The sequence below is a fragment of the Manis pentadactyla genome, chromosome 5 (genome assembly GCF_030020395.1).
Source record: "Manis pentadactyla isolate mManPen7 chromosome 5, mManPen7.hap1, whole genome shotgun sequence".
Taxonomy (NCBI): Eukaryota; Metazoa; Chordata; class Mammalia; order Pholidota; family Manidae; genus Manis; species Manis pentadactyla.
Genome location: NC_080023.1, coordinates 63767664 through 63786374, shown reverse-complemented (window position 1 = coordinate 63786374; position 18711 = coordinate 63767664). Strand labels below are relative to the sequence as shown.

General features: G+C 35.7%; 1 protein-coding gene across 5 annotated transcripts in view; it reads left to right on the top strand.

The window, feature by feature from the left end:
• The window catches only part of CNOT6L (CCR4-NOT transcription complex subunit 6 like), a 153812-nt gene that overhangs the window by 52805 nt on the left and 82296 nt on the right, over nucleotides 1–18711 (top strand). For all 5 annotated transcript variants that reach the window (XM_057502360.1, XM_057502361.1, XM_057502358.1 and 2 more), the window contains exons 2-4: nucleotides 7372–7493; nucleotides 9525–9711; nucleotides 11000–11085. In XM_057502360.1, coding sequence (XP_057358343.1) covers nucleotides 7382–7493; nucleotides 9525–9711; nucleotides 11000–11085 — 385 coding nt within the window. In that variant the 5' untranslated portion in view covers nucleotides 7372–7381. The remainder of the gene's footprint in view (nucleotides 1–7371; nucleotides 7494–9524; nucleotides 9712–10999; nucleotides 11086–18711) is intronic.

The following is an 18711-nucleotide window of genomic DNA, read 5'->3' as shown; positions in this document are numbered from 1 at the left end:
AAGGAGTGGGATTCCTGGGTCAAATGGTATTTCTATTTTTAGTTTTGTGAGGAACCTCCATATTGCTTTCCACAATGGTTGAACTAGCTTACATTCCCACCAGCAGTGTATGAGGGTTCTCCTTTCTCCGCATCCTCGCCAGCATTTGTTGTTCTTGGTTTTTTCAATGTTGGCCATCCTTACTGGTGTGAGGTAATAGCTCATTGTGGTTTTAATTTGCATTTCCCTGATGATTAGTGATGTGGAGCATCTTTTCATGTGTCTCTTGGCTATCTGAATTTCTTCTTTGAAGAACTGTCTCTTCATATCCTCTTTTGCCAATTTTTTATTAGGTGGTGTTTCTTATGATTTTGTTTTAAGAGTTCTTTATATATTCTGGATTGCTTTTCCAGATATGTATTTTGTATATATTCTCAATCCTGGGCATACCTTTTCATTCATCTTTGGAAAGAGCAGAAATTTTAAATTTAAATAAAATCCAGATTATTAGTGTTTTTCTTTTGTGGACCATGCTTTCTGTGTTTTAGCTAAGAAATACTTGCCTATCTAAAGTCACAGAGATTTTTCTCATATTTTCTTATACAAATTTTATAGTTTTGGTTTTACACTTGAGTTTATCTTTGTAAGTTTGTTTATGGTACAAGGTGTGGATTAATGTTTATTTATTTATTTTTGTGTATGGATGCCCAGTGTTCCAGCACTATTTGTTGAAAAATTATCCTTTTTGTATTGAATTACATTTTCACCTTTGTGGAAAATCTATTAGCTTACATGTGTAGGTCTGTTTTTAATTTCTCAGTTCTGTTCCTTTGAACTGTATCTGTCTATCCTTTCATTAATACAAAGCTATCTGGATTACTAGAACTTCACAGTAAGTTGACATCAGGTAGTGGATTCATCCAATTTTATGTTTTTTTCAGAAGTATTTTGGATATTGTAGATCCTTCCATATAAATTTTAGAATTAGCTTGTTGATTTTTACATGGGAAAATACTCTGAAGAACAGATTGAAAGATGACTTAAACCATGAAGGATGGATAAGAATTTGATGCTCATTGAAAAAGATGAGAATGTATATATCAGAGGAAATAGAAAATACAGGCTACACCAAAAAAGTGGAAAGTTCGAGAGGGGTAGGGGGAAGAAAACATAGTCCTGGAAAAATTGATGTGGAAAATTTTAATATAGTCTAATTACCTACCATATTCTGTAGGATTAAATTGTATTCAGTGTCTTCATATAGACAGAAATCATTAAATACAAGAATTAAAGAATAGTGATTATTTGGTAGTGATAAGACCTAATTCAGAGTGGTAGGGGAAGAATCATAAGCTTTGATTGTCCTAATTGATTGCTAATTAAATTAAATGAAACTTGTCTAATAGTAGCACTGTTCTGGAATTTTGAAGTAACTGGTCAATTTATAATCCCAGTTCTCCATTTTTCCTTCAGTGTTTGTAAGTGTTTTGTGTTGTCACTGCTGTTGTTTCTTGCTGTCCCAAATACGGGAGAAGTTTTCTAAATATGAAGGAAAGTAGTTGCATTCTAATCCTTCCTGCTCTTTTTTTCTCCTGATACTACTTTAACTGACAAGCCGACTATGTCTTTACCCCTGTGCAGGGTCGGAATCTCCCTTTAGTTATATGTGTGGATCACCATAAAGTGAATCTTTGGATTACCTTGAAAAAGAAGAGTAGCAATTATTATGATCTCTCATTTTCATCCTGGGGCTTTATTGTCACATATGCATATGCATTTTATTTGTGTAGATAATTAGTTTGACTTGGGGTATGAAGTAGATTCCTAAGAATAAACTGACTAGAAATAAAACATACCAAGTATTCCTAAAGCTTGAAAGAATCCTAGTTACCATTATCTAATTACTTGGTTTACCAGTAAGAATCATAGAAAGAATCTCTGGGTTAGGTAACCATTTGCCATCATCTTAAATTAAATGTATTGAAATGTATTTTGTTCCATTCCCCAGAATTAAAACTTGACAGTCTTGTCCTGGGAACTCTCCTCTCCCTACCTATCCTTGACCATTCTATAGGTTCCTGTTTATCATTCCCCTAATCTTTTATGGTAAGGATGTTTTATTTTCCCTTTAGTTGTACTTACTTCAGAATTTTGACAGTAGGGGATAATGCAGCTACCTGATATGAAAAAAAAAGTACTAAGAAGGAATGCCAAATTCTTCGTAGAATTACTTGAAGTAAAATCTTTTGTAACTTTGTTTTTCAAGTAGTGCCATTTTTGAAAATGTGTGAGCTATACAAGGGCAAGGATATTGTTCACTTTGTTCACTATTTAAGTTATAGTGCTTGGTATAATACATGATAGTAGCAGGACTGCAATAAATATTTGTTGAATAAATGTTAAATGTCAGAAATATGACTTCCAGAAGTCTGAAGTTAGTTTATTTTGTGTGACTTTACCATCACAAAACATGAATTTGGTTTTGTTTTGTTTAGAGTGGTGACAGAGGAGGAGAGCATGAAAACTTCGAATAGAGTTCTTTTTAAATGTTTGCATTATTATAATCTGTGGACTTTGGTTGAATATGTCACTGAAAAAAAATGCCATCCACAGACCCTTATTATAGAAATGGAGTGGGAATGCTAATGAAATCGTTATACACCTAGGGGTGTCTCCTAAGCTTTTGTGATGGCCATCAATATTTATTTTTATTAATATGATCCTGCTACATGCAGTGTGATTGGCTAGGTGTTGTTTCTTAAGTATCAATTGGTGAACCCATTCAGGGAAGGTGTAAATAATTTTATATGACAATTGTAATGATTATTGTGTATAGTTAAAAATAGATATTGATGAGGAAATAGAAACTTCAGAAATGCTTCAGTTCAAGGGTTATTTTGCTTTATTAAAGAGGGTAATCTTAGACTTATTTTCTCAGGAAGGAAAATAGTCTGAATGTTTAAGACCAGTTGGGAAGGATGGATGTTAGTCAAGGTGGGTAGTTAATAAATAACAAATAATGTGTTCCATAACCTTTGGGAATAAATGCCAATATAAGAAAGATTCATCTGGTATGTGTAGAATGTAATCAGTCATTGACATCTTGTTCTAAAAAGCAAGATGTAGTATCTAATGTAGGCTTTTGTCTTCCTCCACCTTTGGGAACTCTGCCAGCATCTGCCTCTCTGCCAAGATTGCTTTGCAAACTACTGAGATGATCACTTAATATTTACTTCTGTGGAAACAAGTGCATGTCTTATGATTTATATTTTAGGGTTGGATTCACTAAATTGGAAGTCTGATTCATTATGAAGCACTCCTTGGTGGTTGTAGCAAACTTTCTTAGTCTGAATTCTAAGTGAAATAATACTAATTGTGCTGAACTATAGACTGAGATAAAATGACCTTAAATTTAGACAAGGTGATGAGAGGGAAACTGTGGTTTAACACCATAAGGATTTATATCTTTATATGCACTTGAGAGCCTGTTTTTCCAGATAACAAATATTAACAAAAGTTAATAGCCTTTAACAGTTCGGTCTGATTTGGCTCAGAGTAGGGTTTTTTTGGAGGGATGGGGAGAGAGAACAAGGGGGAATTATGTTGCATTATTTTATTAACCCCAGATTTAAAACCCGAGATTTGGCATTCCTTAGCAATAATATATTTGGGTGTATTTTATATATATTTCATAATATGGTATTCATTGAAACAGCATGTTATGTAGATATCTTGTATTTTATTTACAGTTCTGGAAACTCCAATTTAAATTTTTCTAGGGTGAAGTAGTTCTAGTATTACATATAATATTGCTTGTAGTTTTTAAAAAATTGGAGTACATTTTCTGTGAAGTCATTATTTTACAAGTTTACTTGAAGTTTTTGCTTAGTGGAACAGTAGACTGAGAAACTAATGAAAATCTTCACTGTGTGGTAGTAATTAATCAGTCTTCAGTGATGGAGATTAAAATTTGTTTACTTCCAGGATAGTTCAGTAGGAAATAAGAAGTAGGAGATAATCAGGTTTTTTGTCTAGGACTGACAGTTACTCTCAGAAATTTTGCACCAGAATCTGGTAGAGCTGCATAAATAATGTGCTGAGGTACAAGGAAGGGAGAGTAAGTGGCAGGTTCAAAAAAGCTTATTCAGTTAGTATTTTGGAGCTTTGTGGAGTATTTTTCATAATAATGAAATTGGATTGAAGACTGAAAGAGTTAAAAAGGTTGTGTTGCTAAGGAGCTTTTTACTTTATTTCCTGGTCAGGATCCCCAGTATGAATTAGGTTGATGGAATGGGAGGATCCTTTGGGAACTGATGTAGGACATTGTAGAAATTAGAAACTTTTAGAAAAACCAGTTTAAAAACCTGCCTCTTTTCATCAATTTGAAAAAAAAGCTGGGGAAAGGAACTATCTGCTAGGCTTTACAAAACATTTCTACTTCTTGGATACAAAGTGTCCTTGGACGGATTTATACATGAGACTATTAGCCACATTTTAAGTGTTACTTTTAGAGATTTAAGTTTCATTTGAATTATTATTTTTTATTTTGAGTTATTTTGAAGTAGGTTTTTGTGATATGTCTTCAAGGTGGAAAGTTAATGGTGAGGAACTGAGAGGGAAGTTAAAGCTGAATAGAAGGATTCAGTAACCTATTTCCTTATCATAGTGGACCTTTAGTAATGTATGCAATTGTTGAATCACTATGTTGTACATTTGAAAACAATATACTGTTATATCAACTATTTTTCAATAAAAATAGAAAAAAGTAATACCTGTTTCCTAAATTTGAGTTCTCTAAATTTTTAGTAACACATTTGAAAACTTGGTGTTTGGGACAGTAGTGATCACCAAAGCTATAGGCTCTACTAAATTACTTAGTTAATGCTAATGAAAAATGTTTTAGCTTCCATCAGACTATCCAAATTGATTCATTTTGAAGAAATAAGTAACTTGTATTTTTATTGGCTTCCTGAGGAAATCTAAGAGACCTCTGACCCCCTAATGTGACAGTATTGGTTTTCATATATTACAGGCATTGTTAACATTTCATGGATTTGTTTTGTAGGATCAAATTTTGTAAAGTTTTAATGGGCTTAAAACGACGGACGCTTGTGAAAAAAGTTTTTTAAATATATAGCTCTATATATAGTATCTGTTTCAAGGTTAGAGTTATGTACCAGAAGAGATGGCAATTATTAGTCCATTAAAAAAATATTTAGGGAAATTGAACAAGGGTAGAGGAATTAGAATTTATGGAGATTAATTTTTAGAAAAGAGCGACTTAATTAACTGTGAGATGGAAAAAGTGGGAGGAAGGTGGTAGATTTTTAGGGTTATGAAGCATATGGTCATTCCACAAATACATGTTAAGTGCCTACTGTGTAGTAGGAACTGTATAGAGATATAAAAAGGACATGCCTCAACACAGATATAACTCAGTTCCCTTAAGGAACATACCATCTAGTAGTGGGAGCCATGATTAAAACAGCCAAAATTAAGTTGCCCTCTAATCCTGTGTTCTAACGTTTATAAAAATGATAAAAAAATTAATGAAACATAGGTTTTTGCAAATTTTGTAGTCTTCTTTACCCATCCTCATTGTAGGTAACGGATTTGTGGCATGTCTTTGGAGCTGATCTGTTTGATTTGGCTTTGCTTAATCTTGTGTTTTTGTAGAATCTTACATTAGTGTGCAGAAGTACCCACAGAGACACATGTCTCTTACAGTAGAAATTCTGAAAAACTTGCTATCAAAAAATTGTTTTACATAGGCTGAATGTGGTAGAAATCAAGTTTTTTCCCCATGGAAAATGATCATATTCTTTTTGCTGATTAAGATTTCTCAGACATTTGTGGGAAATAAAATGTGGTTTAGTATCACCCAAGTTGTGTGGTAAGACTAAAGCAAAAGGGCTTAACCTGGAAACATGGAAGCCAATCACTGTTAGCAGATGAACAAATTTGAAAAACTTTCTTTTTGTCTCTTCAGAAATATCAGGAAAAATATGGTATGGGAAATTCTGATTGTACTCTTAAAAACTAGCTTTGATTTCTTGATAGATGATAGGATACCTCTAATTTTTCTTTATTCTCTGTATGTAACAAATTTCAGACCATCTGAAGGTAACTCTTCCATTGAGATATAGTTCTATACTTTAGTTGAAACACCCCCAAATTTAGAAGGTTGGTTTTGGCACATGAGTGCATATATGTGTGTAAATGTGAGCAAAGAACCAACTATAAATACTACAAGGCAGTTTACTGACAGCATGTAGGAGTTCAGTTAGGTTCAGGACTTTGTCATTTGCTTTCTTGTTAGATCTGAACTGGATTTTGCTCTCTGCCATTTACCAAGCAGTAATTCTTGTATTGGATCCCTTGAATGGTTACTTTCAGTAACCATTTAGTTTTTCATCTTTACACATTGCACACGAGTTTTATGTGTTGCTTATCATCGCTGATTATTGTTCAGTGGTTATTTTGGCAGTTACATGAGGAAAAGACTATGATACTGGTTTCAGTTAGGGTGGCCTTATAACTCATCATCTTCTGAAAATAAAAAGGAGTGATATTAATAATTACCTAAGAAAAACAGATACAAACCAGGACTAGCCCATGCAAACCAAGATAATATGATCATCCTAATTGGGATGCTTTTGATTGCAAGTAACAGAAAACAAAAAACGAGTTGTGTGAAATGCTTTGGCTTGTGTATCTGAAGAGCCTAGTGTTTAGGAGTGCTGCAGGTGTGGTTTGGTGAGGACTTTGGCTCTGTTTCTCTCTTTTCTTGACTCTTGACTTCTATGGCTGGCTGCCCTTGTGGTTGTTGGATGGCTGCCAATAACAATATGGGCTATAATTCTCCATTTATGATCAGCAGGAGAGAGAAGCTCACTCTTTCCATAAGCAGAGTAAGTCATAAGCCTCATGATTATTAGATACCACTGAATTAATCTCTCTGATGGGGAATGTCATGTGCTGATTGTCTTAGATATGGGATATGTGAATATCACTGAGGAAAGGAGGGTAAAATTACCCCAATTCTCTTAACCTAGTCAGAGTCCATTCAGCAAACTGGTGTAGGGTCAGTCTGTCTTGGACAACAAGGCAGGTAAATGAAAGGGACGGGGTGGAATGGCTCTTCAGGAAGCAACCACAGTATTCATTGTAAAGTCCAGTGCCACTGATTGTTTGCGTTTTCCCTTAGGTATCTGTTAACTGAGTCTGTGCAAGAGCTTAGCATACTGCAGATATATTTCATTCTAGTGAGAATTTGTAGTATAAAATGACTTAGTATCCTGGCAAGGGAAGAGAAAAAGAAAACTTACTGTCCAATTTTTCTCATTTTTTTCTATAAGACTGTAATAATTGTCAATCTTTTTTTTTAAACAGACTAATAGGGATGCCAAAGGAAAAATATGATCCTCCAGATCCTCGCAGAATTTATACCATCATGTCAGCAGAGGAGGTAGCCAATGGGAAAAAATCTCACTGGGCAGAATTAGAAATCTCGGGTGAGTGAAATCTGAAGCATTTAATCCAGAGTATAGTAACAGTAATGAACAGGAGTGAGTATTGTTATGTTTATTTCTTTGTTGCAAATTTTTACTTATATGAACAAATAAATACAAGATGCTGAGTATTAGTATTTAACTTACCTGTTTTATCTGCGACTAAATATTTTTGTTTCTATTCTGTTCTTTGAGATTGATACCTCAAGCCAGAGTTGGCATCTGAAATTGAGGATATTAGGAGTTCAGTTATAAGAAAAACCAGGTTCTTTGATATAATATATTTTGTTTTAGCTATTTCAGAGTAATTATTTTTGCAAATTGAAATCTTTGCCATCTTCCTGTCATCCCAGTATTTGCAGAGCAGGAAACTTAGAAGCTATCTGTTTATTCTAACTCATAAGTAATAATTGTGTTATATGACCTTTCATGTTTACAATTTGTTAAAATAGAATATGATTCCTTAAAACTCATAACCCCTGTCTAATAGTGAAAAAATATCAGACAGACTCAGACTGAAGGATGTTTTAAAAAATACCTAGTTAGTAATCCTCAAAATTGTCAAGGTCATGAAAAACAAGGATTGAGGAACTTTCACTGACCAGAGGAGACTAAGGAGACATGATGACTAAATGCATGTATAAATTACTAAATGAATTGAATCTTGGAACAAAAAGGTGTTAATAATTGGTGAAATCCAAATAACATCTGTAAGTTAGTTAAGAGCAATGTACTAATGTTGGTTTCCTAGTTGACAAATGTACCATGGTGTAATATAAGATGCTAATATGAGGGGAGACTGGATAAGGGGTATATAGGAATTATGTATTATCTTGATAACTTTCTGTAAATCTAGAATTATTACAAAGTTAAAAAACTTTTAAAAATATAATTTAAGTACTGTTTTTTTCTTTTATGAATTGGTATATAATATAGCTTATATATAGATTTTGCTTTTTACCCAGTAGGCTTTACTTATAAGAGTTAGAATCACATTTATAATGTCAAGCAAGAATTACCTGTACATTTACCTAAAAGGTAACTGGACAGATAGTGATTAGTAATCAAAAGAATGAATATGAGCATATCCTATTAGCTTAACCTGGGGTTTCTCAACTTGGCACTGCTGACTTAGGGCCAGATGATTCTTTGTGGTTGGGGGCCGTTGTGTGCACTGAAGGATGCTTATCAGCGTTCTGGCCTCTCCCATTAGATGCCAGTAGCCCTCTAGTTTTGACAACCAGAAATGTCTACGGATTGCCAAAGTCCTTTTGGAAGCAAAATCGTCTCTGATTGAGAACTATTTGGTTAAACACTGAGTAAAACTAAATTAATTTTATCTTTTACCAGAATCTTTACTTGAAAAATTTGTTTTCTATTAAAATGCAAAATCATATTTGGCATTTTAAGCCTGATTATAGACAACATGAAAGCTAAATGTGTGACTGTTTCCTTGAATATGTTGTACTTAATGCAAATGCAAAATCTTAAACCAGAGATGTTAATCTATAATTGTAACATCAGAAAGCTGAGGAAGATGTCTCCTTTTGGGGTAAAATGGTTTTCTTGGTGGGTAATCTGATAATCTGGTTCAAAGTCACAATTCTTGTCTTTTTAAAGTTTGTATACTAATTCAGGCCCTACATGTGGATAAACCTTGCACTATTCATTTTTACTGAGTGTAAGAAATTCCTCTTTTAGGAATATAACTTCTTAAAAAATTCAGGACTGTTCTATTACAAAAGCCCAATGTAGCCCCATGCTTTCTCCTTGAGACCGTATGATCACCCTGACTCCAAGGGTCTTCTCATTATACCACATCTCATTTAATGCATGGAAGGTCCATGAGAAAGAATGGTTTTCAGGCAAAAGTGGCATGAATTAAAGAAGAGCCAGGTGGTTTTGGAAGCAATCAGATGGCACTAAATACAAAATTAAGATGTCAAAGATAACAATATATGTATTATATTTGCAGACTCTACTACCACTTTGTCTTGAGCCTAGAGTTTAATTCTTCAATGTTTTGCCTTTTAGGTAGAGTGCGGAGCTTAAGTACATCACTTTGGTCATTGACACACTTGACGGCGCTGCACCTAAATGACAATTACCTTAGTCGCATTCCACCTGATATTGCCAAGCTTCATAATCTGGTTTACCTGGATTTGTCATCCAATAAACTCAGAAGTTTACCAGCAGAACTAGGAAACATGGTGTCTCTCAGGTGGGGAAATATAGATATGACTCACTGTATAAAATTCTAAACTTACCAAATAAAATTATGAAATGTTACTCATTTTACAGTAGGGTTTCCATATGTATTTGAAGATCAAGTGATACAAACTGTCAAAGCACAATGCTTGAGTTGGCCACCACTGAACATTTCTTTTCCTTCCTTTAAATTTGGAAGTTTCTGTCTAGAAGTATGCTTACATTACCAAATTATTTTGAGACACTTGAGGGGACTGGGGCTAAAATAAAATACTAAGTCTCACTTTAGGCTCAAGTGTACAATAAGACTAACCAGAAATAATGGGGAAAATATGATTTGCTTATAAGTAAAACTTTTAGAAATACATTCCTCTTTTACAAGGCAAGGTATACTTATAATCCTTAAGGAAACCTTAAAACCTGATAATAAATGGATTTATTTCTAGTCCTTTAGGATTCTTCATAGGCCTTGTGTAAATGTTCCCAGTACACGAAAGGATTGCTTTTCTATATTGTTTGTCTGTTGATTAGTAATTGTAACAAATTGCTATATGTTTAAAGTTAAAAATTTATAAAAAAGTTTTAGAATCTAGTTCTTCATTATCCCCTTTGTGTTTTTGTTGTTTTTCCTTTTTTTCTATACTGTTTAGTCATCTAATAAGAGAGCTGTTTATTTTTTCTGTTGTTTGCCCAATAATTTCACAATCATAAAGTCATATCTTATCTATGCTATCCTATGCATTTAAAAAAAATATTTATGTTCTGTATCAGCAATTGTCCATCATAGTATCTTGATGTGTTGTAGTTGTAATCGATTAGTTATAAAAGTTGATACAGGTGATTAACTATTTTTTTTGTGATTGACTATTATAGTTAAGTCCTGAAGTTTGTAAAAAGTATTTTTTGTGTGTATGTGAATTAGATTAGGTTCAAGGATATATGTTGTCTTTGTAAATTAAGCATATCTATTCTTTGTATACCAAAAACTGTAACTCTGATTTGCATCTGATAGACATTTGAGTAAGAAAGAGAGAAAAGAAGGTGGATATAGCCTGAGTGATGTGCGGTCCCTACACCTTTAATAATCTTATAGAGAATAAGTAAACCATAGAAACACTGTTAACAATTGTGGCAATTATACATTTTGTAGTACTTAAACAGCATTTTTGGATGAGTGTATAGAAATGTGCCTTGAATGTAAATATCACTCATGGTATGCTGGAGAGAAGGATAAGAAAGCATTTGTACATATTAATATAGTTTGATATAGTAAACTAAAACAAACATATTTTTTTTAACAGGGAATTGCTTTTAAATAACAATCTGTTACGGGTTTTGCCTTATGAACTTGGTCGGCTCTTCCAGCTACAAACTCTAGGTTTGAAAGGTGAGTGATTAAAAAAAAAAGAGAGAAAGACCATTAACACTCAGTTTGGAGGAGTTCTGAGCCTTTTATAGACCATTTTGGTTATAGTATAGTCAGATTTTAGTATAATTGTGACTCTAGTGATTCTTAGGCATGAAATTGAACCTCATTTGATAGGATTTCAAAATGCTGCCATCATTTTAAACTTGTATGGGGAAAACTTTGTTTTGTTTTATATTTTACCTTTTATTTTCTGTGAAACTGAAATTTCTTAAAGGAGGTGTTTTAAATAAGCAATGTAGTTGTTTTCCCATCATTTTTTTTAATTTTAATTTTTTAAAAAGAATTAACTTAGTAGAGTAAACTATAACCAGAATGTTCTATGTCAGGTTTTGATAGAGAAGATAAAATAACATTGATATATGATTTTAAGAGGGAAAAAAAATTATAATAGTAAAAATGAACTATACCTAATAAGTATAATTATTCTAAATAAAATATATTAATTCAAAATGCATACTTCTCTGACAAGCTCATCTCAGTCAATTTCGGATGAACATGTTCAATTTGTATAAATATTGAAATTTATGTGATTTTCTCTAATGATATAGCATAAAAAGGGGTTTATTTTTAATTCAGAGGACTAAATATAGATGTATTGGTTAAATATTTTATTCTGTGAGGAACGAACACTTATCAAAGCATTATAAAGTATATACTTTCATGTATTTTATTTTCCTTCTTCAAAAACTGAATCTCCGTGAACATGTTATGTTTGCATTTGTTTATGTCAGATAATGGAGCAGTAAGAATGGAAGGAATGCTGGCTTTATTGGATGAAATGGTAGAAAAGGTTTTAGGCTTCCTTATACAATTAACTCTGTAAGTTATATAATTATTTGATATTTATGTGAATATAATAGATATTTATATGAATAATTATATGAATGGTCTAAGTCTTGTGTTTTTAGTTTCTCTGTAGGATTTTATGATTTTTTAATCATGTATGAGGGAAACAGGTGGTACTTATAGCTAAACTGTTACTTGAGGATTAACCCAAGGCATATCAAATTTAAAGTTGGGACACCTCACCTTATTCTCTATAAACTCAGTCTTATAAATGTAATTGAAACAGCCATCCAGGTAGAGTTGGAGTGGGGTCAGATCTGTTCCTTTCTATTAAATTGTATTATGGAGTGGTTGTCATTTGTTACAATTATAGATTGATGAAGTATGAAATTGTCACTTTCATACTGATTATATAAATTGTATATATTTTTGTCTCAACATTTACTATTTCTTTTAACATCAATCAGAATAGTTCTTTTTCTAATATTGATGGAGAGTACATCAATGACAAATGAGTAATTTACTATTGAACCCAGTGACTTACCCTTCATACCATGTAACATTCCTGTAAAAGAAAAATTATGTATCTTACTGCTTCATAACTCTATTGCATGGTATCACATACAGAGCCATATTCCCAGGAAATTTATAAGTATCAGCTGAATGAATCATTCTGAATATCTACTATCTCCTTAGTCCTTCATTCTATTTTACTAGTTAAAATATTAATCTTCCAAACAACTGTCTTTGTCTGCCTTCAATCCTAGGGTCCTTTTGTCTACTGGTTTACATTTCTTAAAATCTCTTCCTAGATCTCTAGTCCTTCAGATTAGGCACCAGCTCTGCCTTGCCAGATATAATGTAGCTTTGCTCCTGCTTATGGATAAATTCCTTTTCATTAAACTTGAGATTCTTCTATGGTAAATACCCATATGCAGCCCTTTTATCTCTTTGAGAATCTTTTTGGCTGGCAGTGCTACTTATGTTAAGATGATCCAGTACAGAAGAGCAAGGACCCTTTAGCAATGAAAGAAACAAGAGACCTTTCTGCCTTCTTTAAAAAGCTTCAGATGTAAACATCACGGGAAGATGGTGGCGTGAGTAGTTCAGAGGAAATCTCCTCCCCAAAACATATATATTTATGAAAATCCAATAAATACAACTATTCCTAAAAGAGACACCAGTGGATGCAGTACAACAGCCAGGATACATCTACATCTGTGAGAACTCAACATCACATGAAGGGGGTAAGACACAAGCTGCGGCCAGGTGGGACCAGAATGCTCCCCCACCCCAAAACCTGGTGGGAAGAAAGGAGTCGGAACAGGGACGGAGTGAAAGCCCAGGACTGCTAAACAACCAGCTCTAGAAATCCGCACCCGGAACACAGACAAAAGGTGCAGGGGCTACTGGATATTAGAGAAACGGAAAAGCAAAACCTGTGGGCAGTTCCCCGCAACCGGCGCCCCTGAGACAAATGAAAAGCGAGTGCTTTCTGCAAGTCTTAAAGAGACAGGGACACCATAGCTGCATGAAGTTGTCCTGGCACAATTAGCCAGCACCTGGGAATCCCAGGGAAACTTAGGCGCCCTAAGCCCTGGTGAGACAGTGCAGCTCTGAAGCCCCTCATGACACTAAGCAGCCTGCCAGTCGTTCCTCCCAACTGGCGCAGACCCCGACACACCGGCCCAGTAGTGGGAGAGTGGCAGCGTGTACCGGGGACAGTGGTGCCAGAAGGGACCGGGAGCAGATCCATGCGCCAATGGTGCCAGAGGAGACCAGGAGACGTTTGTGCGAGCCCGCAGTGGCGTGACTGAACAGCCCAGGCACAGCTTGTGCGCACCGGTGGCAGTGGAGCCAGAGGAGCCCGGTAGAGGCCCGCACGCACCTGCAGCAGAGCCAAAGGGAGCAGGTGCGCTCCCAGCAGCCGACCGGAATCCCAGACCAAGGCACAGCCGCCCGGGCCAGACCCAAAGGCTGCTGTTGGTACAGAGCTGCCCGGCAGGGGCGCCGCTAGCAGAGAGGAGTGCACTTGGCATGACTGCCACTCCCCGCAGGGCACTGCGCTGCTCTGACGGAAACCCCAACCACAGCAGCTTAGGGGACTAACCCGGTGGCTGCTCCAGGAGTGCGGGTAACGGTCAGAGGAAGCGGACAAGGGCAAGGCATCCAGCAAGCAGGAAAGGACTTTCTTCTCCCAGCTGACACACCCACAACCTGCCTACAGCCACCACTATCACCATGGAAAGGCAAAAAAATTTAGTCCAGTCCAAGATAGTTCAAACAACACCTGAGAAAGGATCTGCAGAGACAGACCTAACCAGTTCCCTGAAAAATAATTCAAAATAAAAATCATAAACATGCTGACAGAGCTGCAGAGAAATATGCAAGAGCTAAGGGATGAAGTCTGGAGGGAGAATACAGATGTCCGGAGGGAGATTACAGAATTGGAACAAACTCTGGAAGGATTTATAAGCAGAATAGATAAGATGCAAGAGGCCATTGATGGACTAGAAACCAGAGAACAGGAATGCATAGAAGCTGATGCAGAGAGAGATAAAAGGATCTCCAGGAATGAAACAATACTAAGAGGACTGTGTGACCAATTCAAAAGGAACAATATCCGCATTATAGGGGTACCAGAGGAATAAGATAGACAAAAAGGGATAGAAAGTGTCTTTGAAGAAATAATTGTTGAGAACTTCCCCAAACTGGGGGAGGAAATAGTTGCTCAGACTACAGAGGCACACAGAACTCCCGAGAGATGGGACCCAAAGAGGACAACACCAAGACACATAATAATTAAAATGGCAAAGATCAAGGACAAGGACAGAGTATTAAAGGCAGCCAAAGAGAGAAAAAAGGTCACCTACCAAGGAAAACCCATCAGGCTGTCATCAGACTTCTCAACAGAAACCTTACAGGCCAGAAGAGAATGGCATGATATATTTAATGCAATGAAACAGAAGGGCCATGAACCAAGTATACTGTATCGAGCACGATTATCATTTAAATATGAAGGAGGGATTAAACAATTCCCAGACAAGCAAAAGTTGAGGGAATTTGCCTCCCACAAACCACCTCTACAGGGTATCTTAGAGGGACTGCTCTAGATGGGAGCACTCCTAAAAAGAGCACAGAACAAAACACCCAACATATGAAGAATGGAGAAGGAGGAAAAAGAAGGGAAAGAAATAATCATCAGACTGTGCTTATAACAGCTCAATAAGCGAGTTAAGTTAGACAGTAAGGTAGTAAACAAGCTAACCTTGAACCATTGGTAACCACAAATCTAAAGCCTGCAATGGCAGTAAGTACATTTCTTTCAATAATCACCCTAAATGTAAATGGACTGAATGCACCAATCAAAAGACACAGAGTAATAGAATGGATAATAAAGCAAGACCCATGTATATGCTGCTTACAAGAGACTCACCTCAAACCCAAAGACATGCACAGATTAAAAGTCAAGGGATGGAGAAAGATATTTCATGCAAACAAGAGAGAGAAAAAAGCAGGTCTTGCAATACTAGTATCAGACGAAATAGATTTCAAAATAAAGAAAGTAACAAGAGGTAAAGAAGGACATTACATAATGATAAAGGGCTCAGTCCAACAAGAGGATATAACCATTATGAACATATATGCACCCAATACAGGAGCAGCAATATATGTGAAACAAATACTAACAGCATTAAAGGAGGAAATAGAATGCAATGCATTCATTTTGGGAGACGTTAACACACCACTCACTCCAAAGGACAGATCCACTAGACAGAAAATAAGTAAGGACATAGAGTTACTGAACAACACACTAGAACAGATGGACCTAATAGACATCTATAGAACTCTACACGCAAAAGCAACAGGATACACATTCTTCTCAAGTGCACATGGAACATTCTCCAGAATAGACCACATACTAGGCCACAAAAAGAGCCTCAGTAAATTCCAAAAGATTGAAATCCTACCAACCAACTTTTCATACCACAAAGGTATAAACCTAGAAATAAATTGTACAAAGAAAGCAAAAAGGCTCAGATACACATGGAGGCTTAACAACATGCTCCTAAATAATCAGTGGATCAACAACCAAATCAAACTGGAGATCCAGCAATATATGGAAACAAATGACAACAACAACACAAAGCCCCAACTTCTGTGGGACACAGTAAAAGCAGTCTTAAGAGGAAAGTATATAGCAATCCAGGCATATTTAAAGAAGGAAGAACAGTCCCAAATGAATAGTCTAATGTCACAATTATCGAAATTGGAAAAAGAAGAACAGATGAGGCCTAAGGTCAGCAGACGGAGGGACATAATAAAGATCAGAGAAGAAATGAATAAAATTGAGAAGAATAAAACAATAGAAAAAATCAATGAAACCAAGAGCTGGTACTTCGAGAAACTAAACAAAATAGATAAGCCTCTAGCCAGACTTATTAAGAGAAAAAGAGAGTCAACACACATCAACAGAATCAGAAACGAGAAAGGAAAAATCACGATGGACCCAACAGAAATACAAAAATTATTAGAGAATACTATGAAAACATATGTTAACAAGCTGGAAAACCTAGGAGAAATGGACAACTTCCTAGAAAAATACAACCTTCCAAGACTGACCCAGAAAGAAACAGAAAATCTAAACAGACCAATTACCAGCAATGAAATTGAATCAGTAATCAAAAAATTACCCAAGAACAAAACCCCCAGGCCAGATGGATTTACCTCAGAATTTTATCAGACATACAGAGAAGACATAATACCAATTCTCCTTAAAGTTTTCTAAAAAATAGAAGAGGAGGGAATACGCCCAAACTCATTCTATGAAGCCAACATCACCCTAATACCAAAACCAGGCAAAGACCCCACCAAAAAAGAAAACTACAGACCAATATCCCTGATGAAAGTAGATGCAAAAATACTCAACAAAATATTAGCAAACCGAATTCAAAAATACATCAAAAGGATCATACACCATGACCAAGTGAGATTCATCTCAGGGATGCAAGGATGGTACAACATTCGAAAGTCCATCAACATCATCCACCACATCAACAAAAAGAAGGACAAAAACCACATGATCATCTCCATAGATGCTGAGAAATCATTCAACAAAATTCAACTTCCATTCATGATAAAAAATCTCAACAAAGTGGGCATAGAGGACAAGTACCTCAACATAATAAAGGCCATATATGATAAACCCACAGCTAACATCATACTGAACAGCGAGAGGCTGAAAGCTTTTCCTCTGAGATCGGGAACAAGACAGGGATGCCCACTCTCCCCACTGTTATTCAACGTGCTAATGGAGGTCCTAGCCATTGCAGTCACACAAAACAAAGAAATACAAGGAATCCAGATTGGTAAAGAAGAAGTCAAACTGTCACTATTTGCAGATGACATGATATTGTACATAAAAAAACCCTAAAGACTCCTCTGCAAAACCACTAGAACTAATATCGGAATTCAGCAAAGTTGCAGGATAAAAATTAACACACAGAAATCTGTAGCTTTCCTATACACTAACAATGAACTAATAGAAAGGGAAATCAGGAAAACAATTCCATTCACAATAGCATCAAAAAGAATAAAATACCTAGGAATAAAACTAACCAAGGAAGTGAAAGACCTATTCCCTGAAAACTACAAGAGACTCTTAAGAGAAATTAAAGAGGACACTATCAAATGGAAACTCATCCCATGTTCTTGGCTAGGAAGAATTAATATAGTCAAAATGGCCATCCTGCACAAAGCAATATACATATTCGATGCAATGCCTATCAAATTACCAACAGCATTCTTCAACGAACTGGAACAAATAGTTCAAAAATTCATATGGAACTGTCAAAGACCCCGAATAGCCAAAGCAATCCTGAGAAGGAGAATAAATTGGGGGGGATCTTGCTCCCCAACTTCAAGCTCTGCTACAAAGCCACAGTAATCAAGACAATTTGGTAATGGCACAAGAACAGAGCGACAGACTAGTGGAACAGAATAGAGACTACAGACATTACCCCAAACATATATGGCCAATTAATATACAATAAAGGAGCCATGGACATACAATGGGGAAATGACAGTCTCTTCAACAGATGGTGCTAGCAAACTGGACAGCTACATGTAAGAGAATGAAACTGGATCATTGTGTAACCCCATACACAAAAGTAAACTCCAAATGGATCAAAGACCTGAATGTAAGTCATGAAACCATAAAACTCTTAGAGAAAAACGTAGGCAAAAATCTCATGGGCGTAAACATGAATGACTTCATGAACATATCTCCCTGGGCAAGGGAAACAAAGGCAAAAATGTAGAAGTGGGACTATATCAAGCTGAAAAACTTCTGTACAGCAAAGGACACCATCAATAGAACAAAAAGATATCCTACAGTATGGGAGAACATATTCATAAATGACAGATCTGATAAAGGATTGACATCCAAAATATATAAAGAGCTCACATGCCTCAACAAAAAAAAAGCAAATAGTCCAATTAAAAAATGGGCAGAGGAGCTGAATAGACAGTTCTGTAAAGGAGAAATCCAGATGGCCAACAGGCACGTGAAAAGATGCTCCACCTCGCTAATCATCAGAGAAATGCAAATTAAAACCACAATGAGATAGCACCTCACACCAGTAAGGATCGCCATCATCGAAAAGACAAACAACAACAAATGTTGGCGAGGTTGTGGAGAAAGGAGAACCCCCCTACACTGCTGGTGGGAATGTAAATTAGTTCAACCATTGTGGAAAGCAGTATGGAGGTTCCTCAGAATGCTCAAAATAGAAATAC